Consider the following 19,241-nt stretch of genomic DNA (forward strand, 5'->3'; position numbering starts at 1 on the left):
CGATAATATTTTGTGCTCTTTCTGGTGTTAACTACTAAATATTTTGCAAGATACAGATGTGCTTTCAAAATAGCTTCACTTTCTTTGTCTAACATACAGATCTTTACCTGATTATTTCAACACTGTGTGGAGCTGGTTATGTTGGTGCTTTGATACTCATTGAGTAGAAGTAACAAATGAAATAGCAAAATTTTCTGTCTGATTTGTTGCAGGGTATTTGCAACAGGAAAAACTTCTAGCTACCTGCCGTGAATTTATTTTGGAAAGCTCAGATTTGAAAGAATATGCAGAGCACTGTACAGAGGATGGGTTCATTCCAGCCTGCTTGCTGGTGAGTTTGTGTTTGCAAAGCAGAAAGTTAAATTGTCTTGCATCTGTGGAGAAGAAAATTGAGATTTCTTAGAGTAACAATTACTTCTCAAATGCTTAAAATGCTTAGTTAGATCATCCCCTCTGGTTTTGGGTTGTTTGGGTTTTTTTATCCTGTGGTATTATCAGTTATTTCTAGTATTTAATCTTACTAAGAGACATTTAAGTGTAAAATTGGTTTCATTATTTTGGATTTAGTCTGCTTTGTGGCTTTAAGGTTCATTTATGGAAGGGTGTTGCAAGGGTTTTATTGATTTCAAGAATTCTCTTGTAATTTATTGGAGATAGCTTTTGCATCCTAGACATGGCAGCTAGTAATGTTCCACTTCAAGTACATAATAAATATTTAGATAAGGTACCTCAGCTTTAGCTAAGGCTACCCAGTTTTGTTGATACAAACTGTTTCAGTTCAGCTTCCTCTTTGATCAGTGTCATCTGCTTTGTCCCAGGTGAGATGTGGAACTTTGGGTGTGCACAAATACAGCGTGTAGCTACGTATGTAGATATGTGCCTATAACTACAGAGTAATTAGATACTATACATTTTTAATATATACAGAATGGATTTTCAATACAGTATCCAAGCTACAGGGTTTAGATATTTCTGTGTATCAATCTTTTAATGTTTACATGTGTGTCTTCATTCTCTTTTCTGTTTCATTCTTCTAGCATGTTAGTTAACTATATGGTCTAGGATTTTGTCCACAGGTTTCAAAATCTGTGGAAATCTGTTCTGAGATCCAAGGTCTTGGTGTGCCTATTCAGAATAGACCATTGAACTTACTCCATTTATAAGTATTCAGTCATCTGTACTTTTTGGGGTAGGGAGTTGAGAACCAAGCTATGGCCTGCAAAAACATGAAAAACATGTAAACAGGTCATGTAGATTCTTAAAGCTTTTAATTATCTTCCTTTCCTCAGCAGAAACTTGCCCCCTGTTTTTTGTAGAAGAGTGATGATGTAATAGTGTTGCAGAAAAAATCCTCATGTCAGCTCAAAATACTTAAGATAGAGGGCTGTATTTGTCAGAGCCTGTAGAATTCCCACTAGCAAACAAGTCAAGAAGATATAGCAAATGATAGTGGTAACCTTGAAATCTTAATTCTCTTCATTTCAGCTAAAATAATGGAACAAGTAAATATGGTTTGACAATTAATTCCATATGACTGTGTAGAATTTTACTTTAGACAGAATCTCTCATTATATCTTAAAGCATGTTGTGTTCCAGGGTGATAGATGGTCATTACTCTGTTACAGCTCTTCATTGTCTTGTCTTTGTGTTTTTTTTCCATAATAATGAAGGTGAGTGAAGGCCATGCAGGTCTAACTGCTATACCAGTGTGGTGCAGTGCAGTCAAGCACTTCAGATTCTGTGTTCTTAACGGCCTTTTGTCCCATGGAGTGCTCTCTGCCCTAGATTGACACAACTCAGTGTCAGCAGCACACAGTACAGTTCCCTGTGTTTTAGGGTCAGCCTGGTGTAGTCTTCTGAAGAGCTGTTTAAGTGTAGTGTGATAGAGCAGGTGAAGTAGAAGTTATTAGTGAAGATTCTAAGATGAGATTTTTTTTTTTTTCTTCCAGTCCCTGTGTGGAAAAAACTTGACAACTATTCTTAATGAATATGTAGCCATGAAAACAAAAGGTAAGCCTTCAGAATGAGATTTTTCTTATTTATCTGCTGTGAACTCCTTGTGGAATAGGCAATACCTCCTCCACCTCTACGTGGACAGACTGAGAGAGTTGGGGCTGTTCAGTCTGGAGAAGGCTCCGAGGTGACCTTATTGTGGCCTTCCAGTATCTTAGGGGGGCCTACAAGAAAGCTGGGGAGGGACTTTTTAGGATCTCAAGTAACAACAGAACTAGAGGGAATGGGGCAAAGCTGGAAGTGGGCAGATTCAGGCTGGATGTGAGGAAGAAGTTCTTCCCCATGAGAGTGGTGAGACCCTGGAATGGGTTGCCCAGGGAGGTGGTTGAGGCCCCATCCCTGGGGGTCTTTAAGGCCAGGCTGGATGAGGCTCTGGGCAGCCTGATCTAGTGGGAGGTGTCCCTGCTCATGGCAGAGGGGTTGGAACTGGGTGATCCTTGTGGTCCCTTCCAACCCTGACAGATTCTGATCTGTTTTGGCAGAGGACTTTGGAGCCCTGGTGGCTCGGTGGTTGGATTTGATGATCTTGGAGGTCCCTTCCAACCTAAATGATTCTATGATTCTATGATTCTATATGAGCCATATGTACAGGGAGATAAAACTAAAAGCCTCTGTTTGTTTTAGAGGGGGCCTTTGTAGAGGTGGGAAACAGTCAAGAAGCTGTTGCTGATGCAGTAAGTTTTCAGTAACAAATAAACGTAAAGGTTATTGGTACTCATGGTATGATTCTGTGGACTGAGAGCTGTCCCCCATCTGTGCTAGGAGTTGGCATTTTCCATATTGTGCAGGCAACAACCAATTAGATCAGCACCTTGTGAGCAAAATTAATTTATTATCTTAGTCTGGATTTGCTAGCATATATTTCCACTTTAAATTTGAGCAAACTTCTAATCTAATAAAGCACAAGGTTATAAGAAAGCATGCAAAATCTATAGGTTTATGCTTGTAAAATTATAGCATTTATTGTTTGTATTGTAAATATGAGGGAGAGGTGTTGAGCTCTTCTCTGTAGTGACTAGCAATAGGACACAAGGAAATGAAGTGAAGCTTTGTCAGGGGAAGGTCAAACTGGACATTAGGAATAGGCTTTTCACTGAGAGGGTGGCCAGTCACTGAAACAGGCTCCTCAGGGAAGTGGTGGTGGCACCAAGCCAGTCAGAATTCTAAGAGCATCTGGACAAAGCGTTTAGTCCTACAGTTTAGTTTTAGGTCGTTGTGTGAGAAGCAGGGAGTTGGACTCAATGGTCCTTATGGGTGCCTTCCACCAGGAGTGTGGTGGGTTAGCCCTGGCTGAGCAAGCAATGCCCACCAAGCCACTCTATCAACCTCCCCCTTTGCTCTCCCTCCTCCGCAGAGCAAAAAGGGGAAAGGAAATTAAGATGGAGACAAAACCCTTGTGGGTAAGAACAAAAGCAGTTTAACTAGAAAGCAAAGCCGAGCAACACTTTGCATGGAAGCAAAGAGAAAAAACCCAAATATTTATTCCCTGCTTCCCATCAGCAGGTAATCTCTGGCCTTTCCTAGGAAGCAGGGCTCCAAAACGCCTAGCAGTGGCTCCAGAGGATGGCAGAGTAGCCTCCTCCCCCCCTGTTGTGCCAGCTTTATAGCTGAGCTGATGTCATGTGGTCTGGAATATCTCTTTGGTCAGTTCAGGTCAGCTGTTCTGGTTATGTTCCCCCCAAGTTCCTGCCCCCCCATCCCACTGTGGGGGGAATGTTAGAAAGAGCCTTGGTGCTGTGCGAGCCCTGCTCAGTGGTGCTCACAACATGGGAGTTATCAACAGCCCTCTACCTCCCAACACAAAAGCCCTGCACCAGGAGAGCTGCTGTGGGAAAACCAGCTCAGCCAGACCTGATAAGGTGAGATGTTCTGTGATTCTATGAAATAACCAGGAAGAGTCCTACAGTGTGAATTTCTTGTCTCGTTTTTAAAACCAATTAAGATAATTTCAGGATAACTTCATATCCTGTATGAATATTAGAGACAGACCATTTCCTCTTTTAAAAAAGCTTCTGAATGTTCCCAAGTTTTAAAATTTTTTTGATATATGTTGTTCAATCAGATTTTAGCGGTACTTGGTTCTAAGACTTGGAATTTAAGATTTGTCATATTTGGAAGATATCTGAATGTTTTGTCCCTTTCACATTGGGTTTAAATGAAATTGCAACTAAGACACAAACATAGTTTCTTCAAAATACATTATACTTGGCACCTTGAAAAGATCTATAAATTTTTCTGCTTACATCTTTCTATTTATACCTTAGTGTTCTGTGCTTCAAAAGTACCTAAGCCTTTTTACCTGTGTGGGTGACAGCTTAAAATAAACGATTATTTTTAAAGCCCTGTCTACCAGTTTACAGTTTTCAAAAGCACACAAGTGACTTGGGAATATGAATACCATTTGCAGAAGTGAGTTAGATTGGGTTACTGTGTGTTTGCCCAGGAGTCAACACCATTTGCATATTGTGTCGAGAGTTACTATTATAAATGTCTTTGCCTCAGTTTCATTTAGGCTCCTGAAACTGAGGACTGCATCCATGATGATTGTGTGTGCCTGTCAGTCAAAGTTCTTAAGTTAGGAGTTGGGGCTTTCATTAACAGAATAGTAAGAAGGTGACTAGACACCTAAAATCAGATGCCTGAAACAAGCCATAATAATTCTTTTGCTTGTGATTTTGCATTTTCTCAACAAGTATTGGTTTTTTGACATCTAAGAGTTTTTTTCTTTATTTTAGAAACAACAATTGAAGTTCCTGCAATGATGTCATCTCTGTGGAAAAAATTAGACTATACGCTTTCTCAGATCAGGTAATAGAGTTTTGAAATCAAACAAGTAAAATTTCACTCTAAGAGTGAGTGCCTGTGTTGATCAACTCCCCATGTCATTGTACAAGAATGGTTTTGCTCTCAGATGCCTCTGAGAGATGGTGAAAAGGATAGATAGCTGTGTGAGAGTTGATAGTTGAGTAGACATTTCATGATTTAGCAGATAAGGAGGGCATTAATGTATGTGCCTTCCTATAGTAAAAGAGTATACTATGACTCATTTAGAATTTGGTACTGTTGTGGTTACTTGATCAAAAATATAACAGTAAGCTTCCTTTGAAGGATTTGTGACCATTGTTTGAAAGAACAAAACCAACAGTCAGCAGATTGAAGCTTTCTGGAGTAATGTGTGGTTGAAACCAGGCCAATATTAACCATGTGGTAGATACCCTCGAACTGTGCAGCTGGGTGTTTCTGTTGTGCTCCTTTTGTTTATGTCACCTGCTTTATTTTCTAGGAGCATGCAGAATTCCACAGGATTTTCTGCTAATCAAAGGAGTAAGTAACTGAGCCAATTGTATGAGGTCAATAGGCTTTATGTTCAAGTTAATTGTTTTGGCAAAAAATGGGGGAATGCTGCAGCCACCAGTAACACATCCATACTCTTGAAGTGTTGTCAGATCTCTTCTGCAGTGTTTTTTTTTCCATCATGTCTGTTGTCTTCAGTGCAGTCAGTGGATCAAGAAAGGAAAATAGGAAAAGCTGAGCTTTTTGCAATGGGCTTAAATTCTCAATATAGCATTTTCTTCTCTGCTGAAAACTTTGTAGAAGTTTACATGGTTAAAAGGTTTAAAACCTGCTGCTTCGTTTCTGAAGCTGTTGACTTAATTTGTGGTTCATAGAGGAACTGAAAACAACCAGTCTGATTATGATGCAGCATCATTTCTGTAGAAGGGGAGTATAGAAATGTACTACAATCTTGAGACAATTATTTTTTTATGCATGCAAATCTACATCTAAGCGAAATATGAAAAGATTCTTACTCTGTCTACAATTGTTTCTTTCATTACAAAATCTGCCAAATGAACTCTCAAAAGAAAAGTTACTTTATTTAAAAATTTTTTCTCTTAATAATATTTCTAGTGAGTAACCTGTGTGGAAAAAAAAAAATGTGAAATCTAGGTAGTATTTGTTCTTGGATGTGAGATTCACTGGCTTGGGTGGTGGTCTGTTCGAATTTGTCAGATTTAGGCTGATAAATACAAACATACATTGGTTTAGCTATTTCAGTTAAAGTCAGTAATATAACTGGTATATTGTGTAATGAAGTATCTTTTTGATATGATTTATTCCTGTAAATATTTAAGCAGCAATACAGGCATGGTTACAACATTTATGTAAATTGGCTGTACTTCATGAATTATTTTGTCTCAATCCTGTAACACAGAGGACAAAAAAGGGTGTTGCTTGCTTTTTAAGTGTCATTACTTAGTTGTTGAAGCACAAAGAAGTTTCAATGGAGCATCCTTAATTAGATCTTGTGGCAAATCAGCAACCTTTTAAAATTCCTTTGTCATACCATCTTGCCTTTACTGTCTCCAGCACGCACCAGAAGCGGGATTGTAGAGATGAAAAGGCAGAGGATGCTCCAGCAGTCGGCCGCGGCAAGCTCCCTGCTGCTGCCTGTAGCCCATCAGCCAGGGCCACAGGGTTCCTCTTCTGCTGTAGCTCCTCAAGTTATGCAGAGGCCAGCAATAAATCAAAGCGTGTCACAGGCCAGGCTGAATACGTTGTTTGTGCACCAGTCACAAGCCCATGAAAACAAGATCAGCAGTAAGTTGCATGTGTTTCTTAACCTTTTTTCCTGTGAAAAATCTGTGGAAAGAGATGGGAAGTTTTCTAAAATCAGGGTGAATCATCTTCCACCAAAGAAGTTTCAGAAAATTCATGCTTTGTGCTAGCTCTCCAAATGGGGTCAGGTGATTAAAACAAAAGGAGTGTGCAAAAGATAAATGGCTCTTGCATACTTGCTTGCTGATGTGAATTTGGAGATCAGAAGTGCATTAATTTGTCACTATTCTATCCTGTGTTCTCCCCCTCACCCAAAACACTTGTTTTGGCATATAGGGATGATCCACATCATGGATGTTTTTCCCAGGGTATATTTAAAAAGGAACGATTATCCTTTTCCTAATAATACCAAATTATTTTTTATTAATATCTAGGAGTTGATTGAACGCAGTAAGGAATATGTAAGTTTCTGTAGTGCTTTAGCAGTGTCACTGGAAAAGGTACTGGCATCATGATTTTTTTTCCTTTATAAAGCAGGAGATTTCATACACATTCAAGTCCCAGCATCACAAGAACGAAAGCTTCATTCAAACTTGCTTTCTCCAGGAAGGCGAAAAAGGTAAACACAAGGCTGTTTTTTTGTTGTACTTGCTTTTTTGTTTGTTTGGTTGGGTTTTTTTGTGAGATTTTTGTTAGTTTTTCAAGACTGTTTAGAGTTTGTGGTGTTCTAACATCTACTGTAAATTTGCTTAGATGCTGGAGTGTTTCACATTTAAGATCCACGGAGAGTGGCCAGTGTGTGATGTTTCACAAAGGAAAGGAAAATCAAATAAGATTAGACTGATAGGAGACTACTTGTACTTCTTTGCTACATAAATCTGGTCTTTACATTACTCTAGTATTAGACATTGGCAAATAATCTTGGAGCCCAAGGTTTAGTATTCCTTCCAAAACATGCTTATCAGTTATGAAAATTGTGAATATTGATATAAATGTGCATTTTTTTCTGTTTTTAATTTGGAAAAACCATAGAGGTCACTAAATTTTGTTAGCAGAAATTTCCGTTAGGGTTCTTACTAAAAAGTGGTGTGAAAAACTGTTCTTCCACTCGTTTTCCATTTTTTATTCTTTTGATTCCAGTGTCATTTTGTTTTTCATGAGTTGACTGACCTCTTGGTCTTCCATGTGTTGTCTTTATCCTTGACTAAATCCTGGTCAGTGCTTTTGCTTATCATTTTCCCAGGTCCTTCTTTATTTATACCTTTTCCAAGTCCTCTCTATTCCTGCATGTTTTTTTTGTAAGTGATTTTAGTGTTACTGCATACAACATGAAGCAGGTATGGGATTTTATTTCACTTCAGTACATAGTTAATTTTTTGTTGATTAAAATCTTTCACTTGCTAAGGAGAAAGAGAAACACTTTATTTACTGGCCATTAGGTCTGTTGTATTTTGTGAGAACATGGCAAACATCATAAATTTCCTGAAATGTTCCAGTGACTCTCAGAAGAGGAAAAGCATTGCAACAGCTGGACCTCTTACAGCAACCAGAAGTTCTCAAGACCCTGATGAAGTATTGACAGAAAAAGAAAGTGAGCCACTTGAAGAATTCATAGATGGTAACTTCCCAGTGAGTATATACTTAAGGAATGTATTTACATTTAAGAAAATAAATTCAGACTAAGAGCTAGTCTTTTACATGGTGTTTGTCTTGAATATTACAGAAATTAATTTTAGAATGTAAATGTACTGGTTTGTATTTGAACTAGCTCTTCTGTGTACTGAAGTAATGAGGATGGCATGGCTATGTGGAGGGCTTTTTTTTTTTTTTCCTTGATTTATTTGCTTTGCTAAGATACCTATAAGCTGTCAGAATACAGTGATGTTTTAGAGACTGGAAACCAGGAAGCACAATAAGCCTTGCTGTACTTCGGGAGAGCAGAAGCAAAGGAATGTTTTCAAGGGATTTTCTTAGCAGTGTCACACAGACACAGATTGCCTGTCAGTTGTAAAGAATTCTCTGTGGGGAATTGTTTGGGTTTTCTTTTTACTGTTAAGTTGGAAATTCATGCTCCTTTTCTAGGACTGATAAAAATAGAAACCTGACAACTTTAAAACTGTTTTTTTCAGCAACTGGTTATTGAAAATGCCAGAGAAAAAATCTTGAGCAACAAATCTCTTCAGGAGAAGCTTGCTGAGAACATTAACAAAATCCTGGGCAGGTAATAAAAAGATGACCTAAACTTCATGTGTAATCTTGTTTGATTTATTTTTGAGTTCTGATCTAGTGACTAATGTGTTTCAGTGATGGCAGTGTTGCTCAGGCCCCTAAACAGACAGACAGTGGTCCCACAGAACAGGAGACTTCAATTGATGAAATCCTTGGACTTCAGGTAGGTGTGGTTTGCCATGTTTACTGTTTTTGGAGACCAGGCACATGAGAATGATCAGTTACAGGAACTATGCTGAACCTCTGTCTGGTGTCTGAGATTGCTCTTGTCTTCTTTTCTTTCTTTTTCTGTGTCTTGTACATCACAGCTAAGCCTGTCTAGTGGCTGGTTTCTTCTGCCCGGGGTCAGTTCCACAGCTTCCCTTGTGTAGACATTAACTCTTACCCTGGTGTATGGTGGTGGGTAGGTTCGAGGAGCTGAACTGACAAGATACTAGTGTTTTGCTGGGGTTAATTTTGAGCCATTTCAGCACTCAGTTCATTCCCAGTGCCTGTACAAGGTAGCATGGGCGTGCAGCAGGGTCAAAAGCCAAGGGAGGAGGACCACTTCTGGCAGTGGTTAGCTGTTAACATTACTTGCAAACAAAGATCTAAGTACTCTGTCCCACGGTCACCAGCTGCCTGCTTGACACTGGGTCTTTGGTACCAGCCTCTGGCTGGGGATCTGATTAATAGCCTTGTAAAAGAAAAAGGAACTTGATATTTTGTGGTCTCCAGACATGTTTAGTCTGAGCTGATTTTCTGATTTACTCTAAGATAAACACAGCTTGTCTACTAAAGCAAGAGAAATAATCTTTGGAGCCCAATCAAGGATGTTTTTTCCTCAAATTTTCTATTTTATTGCTTTTGGAGGAAATAGGTTGCCCAGGGAGGTGGTTGAGGCCCCATCCCTGGGGGTCTTTAAGGCCAGGCTGGATGAGGCTCTGGGCAGCCTGATCTAGTGGGAGGTGTCCCTGCTCATGGCAGAGGGGTTGGAACTGGGTGACCCTTGTGGTCCTTTCCAACCCTGACAGATTCTGATCTGTTTTAGCAGAGGACTTTAGAGCCCTAATGGCTCCATGGTTGGACTTGATGATCTTGAAGGTCCCTTCCAACCTAAAGGATTTTATGATTCTATGATTTCTACAAAATAAACTTCCAGTATTCTCCCTTCGTTTTCCTATGGCCCTCGAGCTGGCAGTCGGAGTTACAAAGGGCTCTTAATGAGGGAATTATAATCTTCATGGCCCTTGTGAAAAGGGCAGGAGAGTACAGGTAGTTGCCTGTTTACAGCATAGAGGTGTCTGTTTTTTAAAAGCTTATTCTTACGTCACTTGTTCATTTTGGGGTCAATTTTTGTCAAAATACAGAGCTGAAAAGCTGTATCCCATTTTTTCTGAGCAGAAACAAAATCAAAAGCAACTTCTTCACTTGGTTAGGGTAGCCAAGACGAAATCAAACTTATCACATGGGATATCCACCCTTAAAAACCACGAAATCAAAAGTTGTGAGGTGTTCAGAGGATCTCCAGGAAGCTGGGAGAAACTTTCAACGCTTGAATATGTACTGAGCGCCCTGCTCATTTTCTTCCTGGACTGTTACCAAACAAGTCAGCTTGAAACAAAAACCTTAGAGCAGTGTCCCTTGTAGCTGTGCCTTCCAACAGCCTTCCACAGAAAAATAGTTGGAATTACAGAATCACAGGGTTGTTATGGTTGGAAGAGACCTTCAGAATCATCAAGTCCAGCCATTAAGATTTTACGTTATTTCATTTATGCATTACATGTCCTATAAAACTTCCCCTTGTTTAGCACTGTCTTCTATGTTGATGCAAACCCAAGAAATCAGGATTAATTTGGGGATGTTTTTTACCAGTAGTTGGGTGCTGCAGGCTCACAGCATTCATACTGTCTATATAAGCTTCCAGGGTAGCCCAGGATTTAGTCCTTCTTTAAACAATGCTAGTCATTATGTTAATACTCCAGTATTCGTGTGCAGGGTGTAATGTCTGACCAAGATGTATGAGTTTGGAGGGACCTTATTTTTTAAAGTTCAGTCACTAGTATTTTTAACAAACATTTTAGTTGTGGCAGAAATGTTTCTGGCATTAATCTCTGTGCTTCTGTGCTGAGCAGCAGTGACAGTAAAACCAATCTGAAAACAAAACAATTCTTAACTGCTTTTTTTTTTTTTTTAGCTTATGAAAGTAACTGTCTAACAGTTCTGTGTCTCTTTTCTTCTCCCAGGGAGAAATTCATATGTCAGAAGAGGCTATACAGGACATTCTAGAACAAACAGAATCAGATCCAGCTTTTCAAGCACTCTTTGACTTGTTTGATTACGGTAAGGTATATGACATTCACTTGTACCCTCATCATGACTGATGAGTTTTCCTAAGTACTTTGCAGAAGCAAAGGTGATTCAGCAGGCCTCTTCTGCAAGAGAATTGAACTCCATGGCACTTATGGAATCCTCAATTCAGGATTAGGTATCTATATACATTTAAGCATGACTAGAAAGCACAGCATTTTCAAGTAGTTTTTTGAGTTTAAGGTGAGATTTCCTGAATTTGACATCTCCTTTCTTAATTTAAAGTGTAATAATGACATTTGCTTGTAAAATGACACATTTACTCATTCTTCATGCTTTATTTTGAAATTAGGAAAAAGCAAGGTAAACAAGAACTTACCTGCTGGTATTTCTGATCAGAATGGAGTGGAAAATGCAGTCCTGGTGGATGAGAATAACCTGGAAACACTTGAAAGCTCTTTAGGAACCGAAGAAAGTAGTAGATGTAGGTGGTGTTTTTTTCATTAATATCTCTTCTAGTCTGTTCATTTTTTATTATGAAAATATTTTCAGTCTATTTGTACATTTCAAAGTCTTTCTGTTTTCAGTGGTACTACCCAATCTGACATTTATATTGCATGAACATACAGATACACATAGTCTGTCAGAAAGTTTCAGCCTATTGAATTTAACAGTAGTCCGTCAGTGTACTTACAAGTTGTACTTAGTAAGCTCCTGTATGAAACAGAATATCTGCCACTCTGCTTTCTTACTCAAAACAGAGATACTTTGAAATGTTCCCTGTGGAACACATAGAGATAATATTTTTATGTCTAACTGCATTAATCTTTTCTCCCATTCTGTAATGTATTGGTTAATTAATACAGAAAAAGAATCTTACTCTGGAGGAAAGGTGTTTAGTCAGTCTATGTGGTTCTTAATGGTAGTCAGCAGCAGATCCTTAGTGACAAGTATGTGAGAAATAGAGCCAAGAGGTCTTTATCATGAGATGTTTTTTGTGCTTCTGGAAATCTGATTTAGTGACTTTATCCATTAGCTTGTTATGTGTATGCTTATTATTTATGTACAAACTGATTTGCCAGCTGGGAAGTAAGTATGAGTAGCATTATTCCCATGTAGCTTCTTGTGAAACAGTTTTCCATTGAACTGGTATGTTGCTTCCAAACCTCTGTAAATGGATCATCTGTTCTAATAATCCTGGAGCTAATTTGTTCTCTGTTCTACAGGTATTAATTCCACAGAGTCACTGTCCTGTAAAGGTTTTCAGTTAGGAGAAGCACCGTGTGCCTTGAAGACCAGCATTCATGATGGTGATATGGCTAAGGAAAACACAGCTGGAAGCTGCAGGCCACAGAAGCAGCCTGAACTGCTGAAAACTGTCACCCCTGAACATATTGGGGAGCTGGAAATCGCTTTTGACTCTGTGCCTGGTTTGACTGAAGCTAGCAAGAGACAGAGTTCTGACAGCGAATCTAATGAACACTGTGGGGTTCCTTATGATAAAAAAGAGCCCTCTGCATTAGGATCTGAAAGTGGAAGAGCTATGGAAATTGAAAAAGGCCCACTAAGTCCTAGTGCTCAAAGCAGTCCTCATTTGGAATATGTTCATTCTGGCAGTCCGCAGATGTCTTTGATGTCATTGGCGGAGGGTACTACAGCCAGTGAAAACAAAACACATTCTGGAAGTAAATGCCACTTATCACCAGATACTTCACTATCTGAAAAAACACTTAATGGAAGCCCTTCTGTTGGGAGCCCTAGCCACAGCGTGGTGCCACAAAAAAACAATTCAGCAGTTCCTAGCCCATCAGCAGATGCAGGAAAAGAACAGGCTGCAACAAATGGTACAGCTACTTTACCTGGTGTTTTACAGAACTCCAGCCACCACTCTCACTGTCAGGAACAGAGTATGCAGTCAGACTGTGCTGAGAGATCTGCAGCAAAGGTTTTGGATCTTAACAAAACAGAGGTGCAGCTTGAAGTTGTTGATACTTCTAACAAAACTTACTCAAATGATCAGCATACTCTTGATAAGCCTTGTAAGAAAGATTTTAACCTCCCTTCAGGACTGTCAAGCTTGGAGAGAACACAAGGTGAAATGCAGGAACCTTCATCTTCTACAAAAGTAGATGCTGATAATATGTATTTCTCTTCTGGTGATGATGCATGTACAGAAATTTCTGTAGTGTCCACTGAAAATAATCTTACTACATCTGAAATACGCCACTCTCCTCTCCCAGAAACTGCATCCTCAGCGGATGAATCGGGTGCTGAGGCCAAAACTGTCAGTGGTGTGTCTTCTAGTAGTCAGCCAGTGGATGTTGATCCTTCTAATATCATGTCCCTCAAGATCATCATCAGTGACGATCCATTTATTTCATCAGACACGGAGTTAAATAATGCTGTTTCCAGCATCACAGGAGAAAACTTGCCGACCATAATACTGTCTTCTCCAGCCAAATCCCCAACCAAAACAGCAGGCCTATCCAAATGTTTAACTTCAGGAGACACAGAAAAAAACATGGATTCAGCTTTAGCAGAACAGAATCTTCTCGTGCTTAGACCCAAGGATCCTGTGGTCACCTCAGTTAACACTCAGAATGAAGACTGCACTGTTTTTTCAGTTGCAGGCACCACTAACCTTTCCAAGGAAGGGGGATTTATACAGTTGATGCCAGCGACAAGCACAGCTTTTGGGAACTCAAACAACCTTTACATAGCCACCTGTGTGACTGATCCAGCTACCTTGGGCACAGCAGTAACACCATCAAACGTGGTGGTATTGCCCAGCAACTCCATGCCGCTTGCTGCCCAAGCTCCAGCTGTGCAGCAGTTACGGACCCCTCCTAGGGCCAGCAATACGTTTGCAGCAAGCCAGGCAGTCTCCCCAAACTTCCCACAAGGTAATCTCCTTATTGGAAGGTCACTGAAAGCGTGGTGTTTGTATTGCTCCATCTTCCCCCTTGAACCTAGCCAGGAGTTAGGTATTTTTTTAGTACATAGTTGCTACTAAAAATGAAATAAAAACTGTCAGTAGTCATTGACCAGGCTGCTTTGAAAAAAACTAGCTTCATATTTCAAAAGCTTAAATTATATCACTTCAGCATTTATGATATGCATTTTAGGAAGCATATTTTGGCTTACACTAGAAAACATTCTGTTGTTTTTTGCTAAATAAAGCAGGGGGTTTGTTTTAATAAGGCTCCTGTTATAAATAGAATGCTGTGTGTTACAAGTATCCATAGTTAGTTTAGATAACTGGTGAGCTGTAGATAGTCTTGCCAAAATGATTTCTTTGTTTTGGTGCATTTTCTAAAAGCCTGGTCTACACTAGAAGTACATTTAGACAAACACAAAAGTATAACTTTATTTTCTTCCATAATATAAAATCTTTCCTGGTATGAACATTTTTTTATGAGTCCTATGATAAAAAATTCAAATGCTTTTTAGAACATTAGACCTAACTATAAACCAACTGTAATCACCACATTTAGATTTCTTTCCAAAACTAAAACCTCGTTGCAGCTACGCTTGGGTTTCTGTGTGTAGTCTCACAGCTGTGGCAGAGGCCCCTGCAGCAGCACGTGCAGGGTCTTAGGGTGCAGCCGTTTCTATCCATCAGATTTCTTTATGCAACTCTTACCTTTGCTCTTTTTTTTAATAGAGGAATAGAAGTTTGCCCATTTTTTTTTCCATTTGGTATTTTCTGAGTAGCGCTCATGTAACTGAAGAGCTGGGTGGAATAAATTTTACTTCTGAAATTTTTATTCCATTTTTCAGTTAGAGTGCTATGATAGTTTCCCTGGTTTATAATTCCCATATATGTGGCAGCTGGACACAGTTAGAAACAATTGGATTAGCTTTTTAAAAACATCTGTTCTAATAATGGTTTTAAATAGTTAAATAGGAAACTTTGGCTTAGGATGAGAAGAAATTGGCTTAAGTTGGACATGGGGAGGTTTAGATTGCATATTAGTAAGAGTTTTTTTTTCCTGAAGGAGTGTTTAGGCACTGGAACGGGCTGCCCAGGGAGGTGGTGGAGTCCTCGTCCCTGGAGGGGTTCAAAAAATGTATAGATGTGGCACTTTGGGATATGGTTTAGTGGTCATGGTAGTGTTGGATTGATGGTTGGACTTGATGATTTTGGAGGTCTTTTCCAACCATAATGGTTTTATGATTAAATATTCCAAATTATTCTTATCGTGCTTTATTTTTTAAAAAAAATAATTAATCTCAAACCCACTAATTAACTAGAATCTCTGTGTGTGACATTTAGCACCTCCTACCAGGCAGGAATATACATCAGATTTCTACATACAGACATGCAATCATATAAGAATATAAGGATGCAAATAACTTTTGTTCTTGCTAAGCAGCAAAATGAGCTACTTGATGTTACTTTTCCTGGTTTTTATAGATCACTTTAATTCAAAGTTCAAGCCTTAACATAGTCTTGTCATACTTGAGGTCTGATTTTGAACCATTTCTTGGAAAGGAAAACAGACTTTAACTGAAGAATGCGATAGAAACTAAAACCAGCACTGGTACTCACCCAGTTTTCCAGTGGTGACATACAGTAAGGACAGTGAGGTTTTCTCTACAAAGGCCAAGCTTTTCTTGCCACAAGTTTGACACTGCATCATTTTAGGAAATCCTGTCTTGAGGCTTTTATTGTCACTGAAGTTACTTTTAGTTTCTGCAGATTTTTAACACTTTGATATTTTTTAGGTTCTGCCATTATAATTACATCTCCAGTGCAGCCTGTTTTGCAAGGAATGGTGGGAATGATACCTCTGTCAGTGGTAGGACAAAATGGAAATACGTTCTCAGCACCTGCCCGCCAGGTAGCACGTCACAAATAAAGCTTTTCAGAATTGAAGTGATAAGGAGTCTTTTGGTACATTGTGATGAAATATTTTGATTCTTTCAAGGTTCTGCACATGCCTGTGCCTAATCCAGTGTGCAACAGAAGTGTCCCAAAACTTCCCATCCCTCCCAAATCGCAAAAGATTCCTGGAGCAAGAAACAAGACTCACACAGGTACCTGCCTTGCATTCTGGAAGGGCAGAAAAAAGGGTGGCTTCTAGAGACCTGTCACCTCTGAGCAATGGGGTTTTATACATACCAGTGTCCCTCTGCCAGCTATCTGCTGGGATGGCTTGGAGAGAGGCCTGTACCTGCAGTTAGTGACTGTATTTGCTCAGTTTACAAAGAAGAAATCCCAGCATATAAAATAATTCCAGATTTGGGATCAAGCTTTTTTTCCAAAATTTAATGTTTCAAGGCTCTAAAGCAATTTTTTTAAAGTCTTTTTTCTTTATATTTCTGGTTACTTGTCATCTTGTTGGTTGTAAGTGCTGCCACTGGAGCCAAGCAATTCTAAACATTTATTAAGGAAAATATTTGATAAAGTGTTGCATACTAAGGCAAACAAAAAGTCTTTTCTCTTCATCATTTTGGGTATATACTTCTAGAGATTAATTTCGTTGAGACCTTGCTTCTTTACATAGTAAATTGAAACAAGACTGGAGTTACATTCACTTCTCAGTGTTGGGAGTGGGTAAAGAGAGAGTTGAAAATAGACAATAGAGTTAGAAGGACAACTTGTGCTTTAGCCTATCCTTTTTTTGTTTTGTTTTGTTTTTTTTTAAACAGAGTAGGATCACACATAAAAATGAAAACAGAATGAAGTTGCAAAGTAAGAAAAAAATCTGGGATTGTATAGTGAGTCTGTGTTCTGCTTTGATGATGGGTAACAGAGTTCCCTGTGGTTATTTCCCTTCTCCCTGGAAGCCCCTGCTGTGCAGCTGTAAGCCCAGCGTAGTCGCTTTTGTCTTGCCAGGCCCACACACTATCTAAGTGTAGACAGCAAGCTTTGTGTTCATACTTTGTTGGCAACCTTTGCTGACCTGTTAATCTGGAAACATTAAAATTATGAAAAAAAAATGAAGAGTTCTATTGCTGCATTTTTCTTCATTGATACTCGTGTCAGGTGTAACGTCATCATAGTAGCTGTGAGGAGATTTACGTGGAATATTGTAATGTATTAGAACTTGATCTGTTGTTCCAGGAAAAGTGGTACCAAGTGCAGCTGAGCCTTCGAGCCATACCAGTTCTCGAACACAAAGGTCAGTAGCTGGCTGTTCAAACTTGCTTTATTTCTCCAGCCACAAATTTATTTGTCCAGTACTTGTGGAGAGAAGAGCAGCTCTTTTTAACAGTGGCATAAGGAAAAACCCCTTCATTTCTTCCTGTTTGACTGCTAGAATTATTGGTACAGGTGTGTGCTCGTGCAGGTACAGCCTGTGCTACAACTTTTGCTGTTGCTGCTGTTCCTGTGCTTATTTGGTATGGCTTTGTGTTTATTTCCTCCTGTCCCAGTTGTCAAATAAAAATCATTTGAGTGAAGTCCAGGCTAGGAGAAATTGCCTGTTATATTTATGGGGAGAGTGACTAAAACTTTTTATTTTTTTTCCTTCTCAGATGAGTGGTGCCCATGGTTCCATGGTACAGCCTCACTGCCTTTACCACTCTGCCCCAAATCCAGCAGAGTTGGTTAGATTGAGTTCTGCCTCTCTGTTTCAGCCATGCAGATTAGAGCACTCCTTGGGCATTTATAAAGTGAAAAGACAAAGGAAAGATGGAGAGGAGAACAGCATGCTGACTTCATTTTGGTGATATAAATTAAGTGCTAATTGGGATAGGTATAAGTTTTCTGTTGGGCAAGTGAGAGAGAAGAAAGCAAGGCTTCAGTAATAACTCTTCTTATCATGAATGGACTTAAGCAAAAGGATGTTGGGAGGAGCAAGAGTGTAAGGAGGAAATGAGTTCCGTTTAAATATTGGCAGTGAAGTGTTCTTTTATTGTAAAAACAGAACATACTTAATCTACCCAGAATTCAGTTAAAATACTAGAAAAATGGGCAAAAATAGGAACAATAAAGTCAACTTACTAAAAAGCTGCAGAAGCAAGTTTTTGGATGATATCACTTAGATAATTCAGTTTTCTGTTAATTTGAGTCGATCTCCAAACATACGTTTTGCATAGCAAAGAGAGCGAAATGGTCCCTGTAAAGAGATGTAATTGAGATGTAGTTTCTCATTTCTGCTCTCTGCCCTCTGTCTCATTTCAAATTTTGCAGGAATAAATCAAACTGCTTTCACCCATGCTTTCTCTGCCATGCCAAAGACTGGTACCAAGGTTACCATCCCAAGGTTAATTTTACTTAAATTGCCTATATTATTCTGGCAGCCTCTTACTTGCAGCTCCAAGGATTTCCAGAGCCACAACCAGTGTGTTCTGGGCTGGACTGTTCTCTCTTGCGTGTGCTGAGTTTTTCTGAACTCCAGTAAACTACCAGCATCCACAAATATCCCAGGGTAAAAAAAAAGTTCCCAGGCTTAATCACCTGCAGTGTCCAAACCTCCTCGTTTTGTTTTGAACCCAATAGTTACTTGATGCCCCTTGTTCTTCTGCTGGAAGACAGACCAAATAGCTTCCTTTTTGTTGGCTTTTTTCCCAGAGCTCAGTTGCACTTCCCCTCTGTTACCTCTTTACAGGCTGGAGAGTCCCTGTCTGCCTAATTGTCCTTGTTACAGGCTCTTGGTTCATACCTTTTGTCATCCTTTTTGGCCTCTCTGAGCTTCCAGTAGTTGTCATCCCTTACTTGTGGTCTTTGTGTGTTGATAAGATACTTGCATTTAGAGAATGGAGAGAGCTGGGGGTGGGTGAGGACTTCCTGCCAGCTGAAATGAACTTGCCCAGTAAGAACAAGTCCGTTGGTGAAGTGTTTCTGTCTCGTTCTCAGGACTGGAAATTCGGACAAGCTGAGCACTGCAGAACTAGGAAGGAAGGTGGAGGAGAACGTGCCTGTTGTGCCGGCAGAAGGCACGAGCTCAAATTCCAGACCAAGTGAAAGTCACAGGAGAGTGCTGTGCTTCGATAACGTCCTACCCGCTGCAGGAGGAAACTCCCAGGCTCAGGCTGCAAAGAGTTTACCCCAGAAAGAACGAAGCGACACCGCTGACTCCGTGTCATCCTCCGCTAAGGCGCAGGCAGCGAAGAGAGAGAGGGAGAAGACGCTGCCCAGGATTCTGTGTAAGCCGGAGGCCGGCGGCAGCAGAGGCGCGTCCGCGAAGGAGCCGCAGCCCGAG

The 19,241-nt window shown here is 39.7% G+C and overlaps 1 protein-coding gene across 1 annotated transcript; it reads left to right on the top strand.

Moving 5' to 3' along the window:
• Positions 1 to 212: 212 nt before the first annotated feature.
• On the top strand, positions 213 to 19,212 carry NPAT (nuclear protein, ataxia-telangiectasia locus; the record flags this gene model as incomplete). Its single annotated transcript, XM_008936894.1, has 16 exons — positions 213 to 331; positions 1,950 to 2,010; positions 4,749 to 4,821; positions 5,297 to 5,337; positions 6,382 to 6,612; positions 7,105 to 7,189; positions 8,067 to 8,155; positions 8,698 to 8,791; positions 8,875 to 8,962; positions 11,025 to 11,121; positions 11,441 to 11,572; positions 12,315 to 13,991; positions 15,817 to 15,932; positions 16,020 to 16,128; positions 17,159 to 17,216; positions 18,896 to 19,212. Coding segments are annotated over 16 exons (3,387 nt in total), but the record flags the coding sequence as incomplete, so codon positions are not given.
• Between the last annotated feature and the right edge of the window lie 29 nt (positions 19,213 to 19,241).

Source organism: Merops nubicus, unplaced genomic scaffold (genome assembly GCF_000691845.1).
Source record: "Merops nubicus isolate BGI_N331 unplaced genomic scaffold, ASM69184v1 scaffold11280, whole genome shotgun sequence".
NCBI lineage: Eukaryota > Metazoa > Chordata > Aves > Coraciiformes > Meropidae > Merops > Merops nubicus.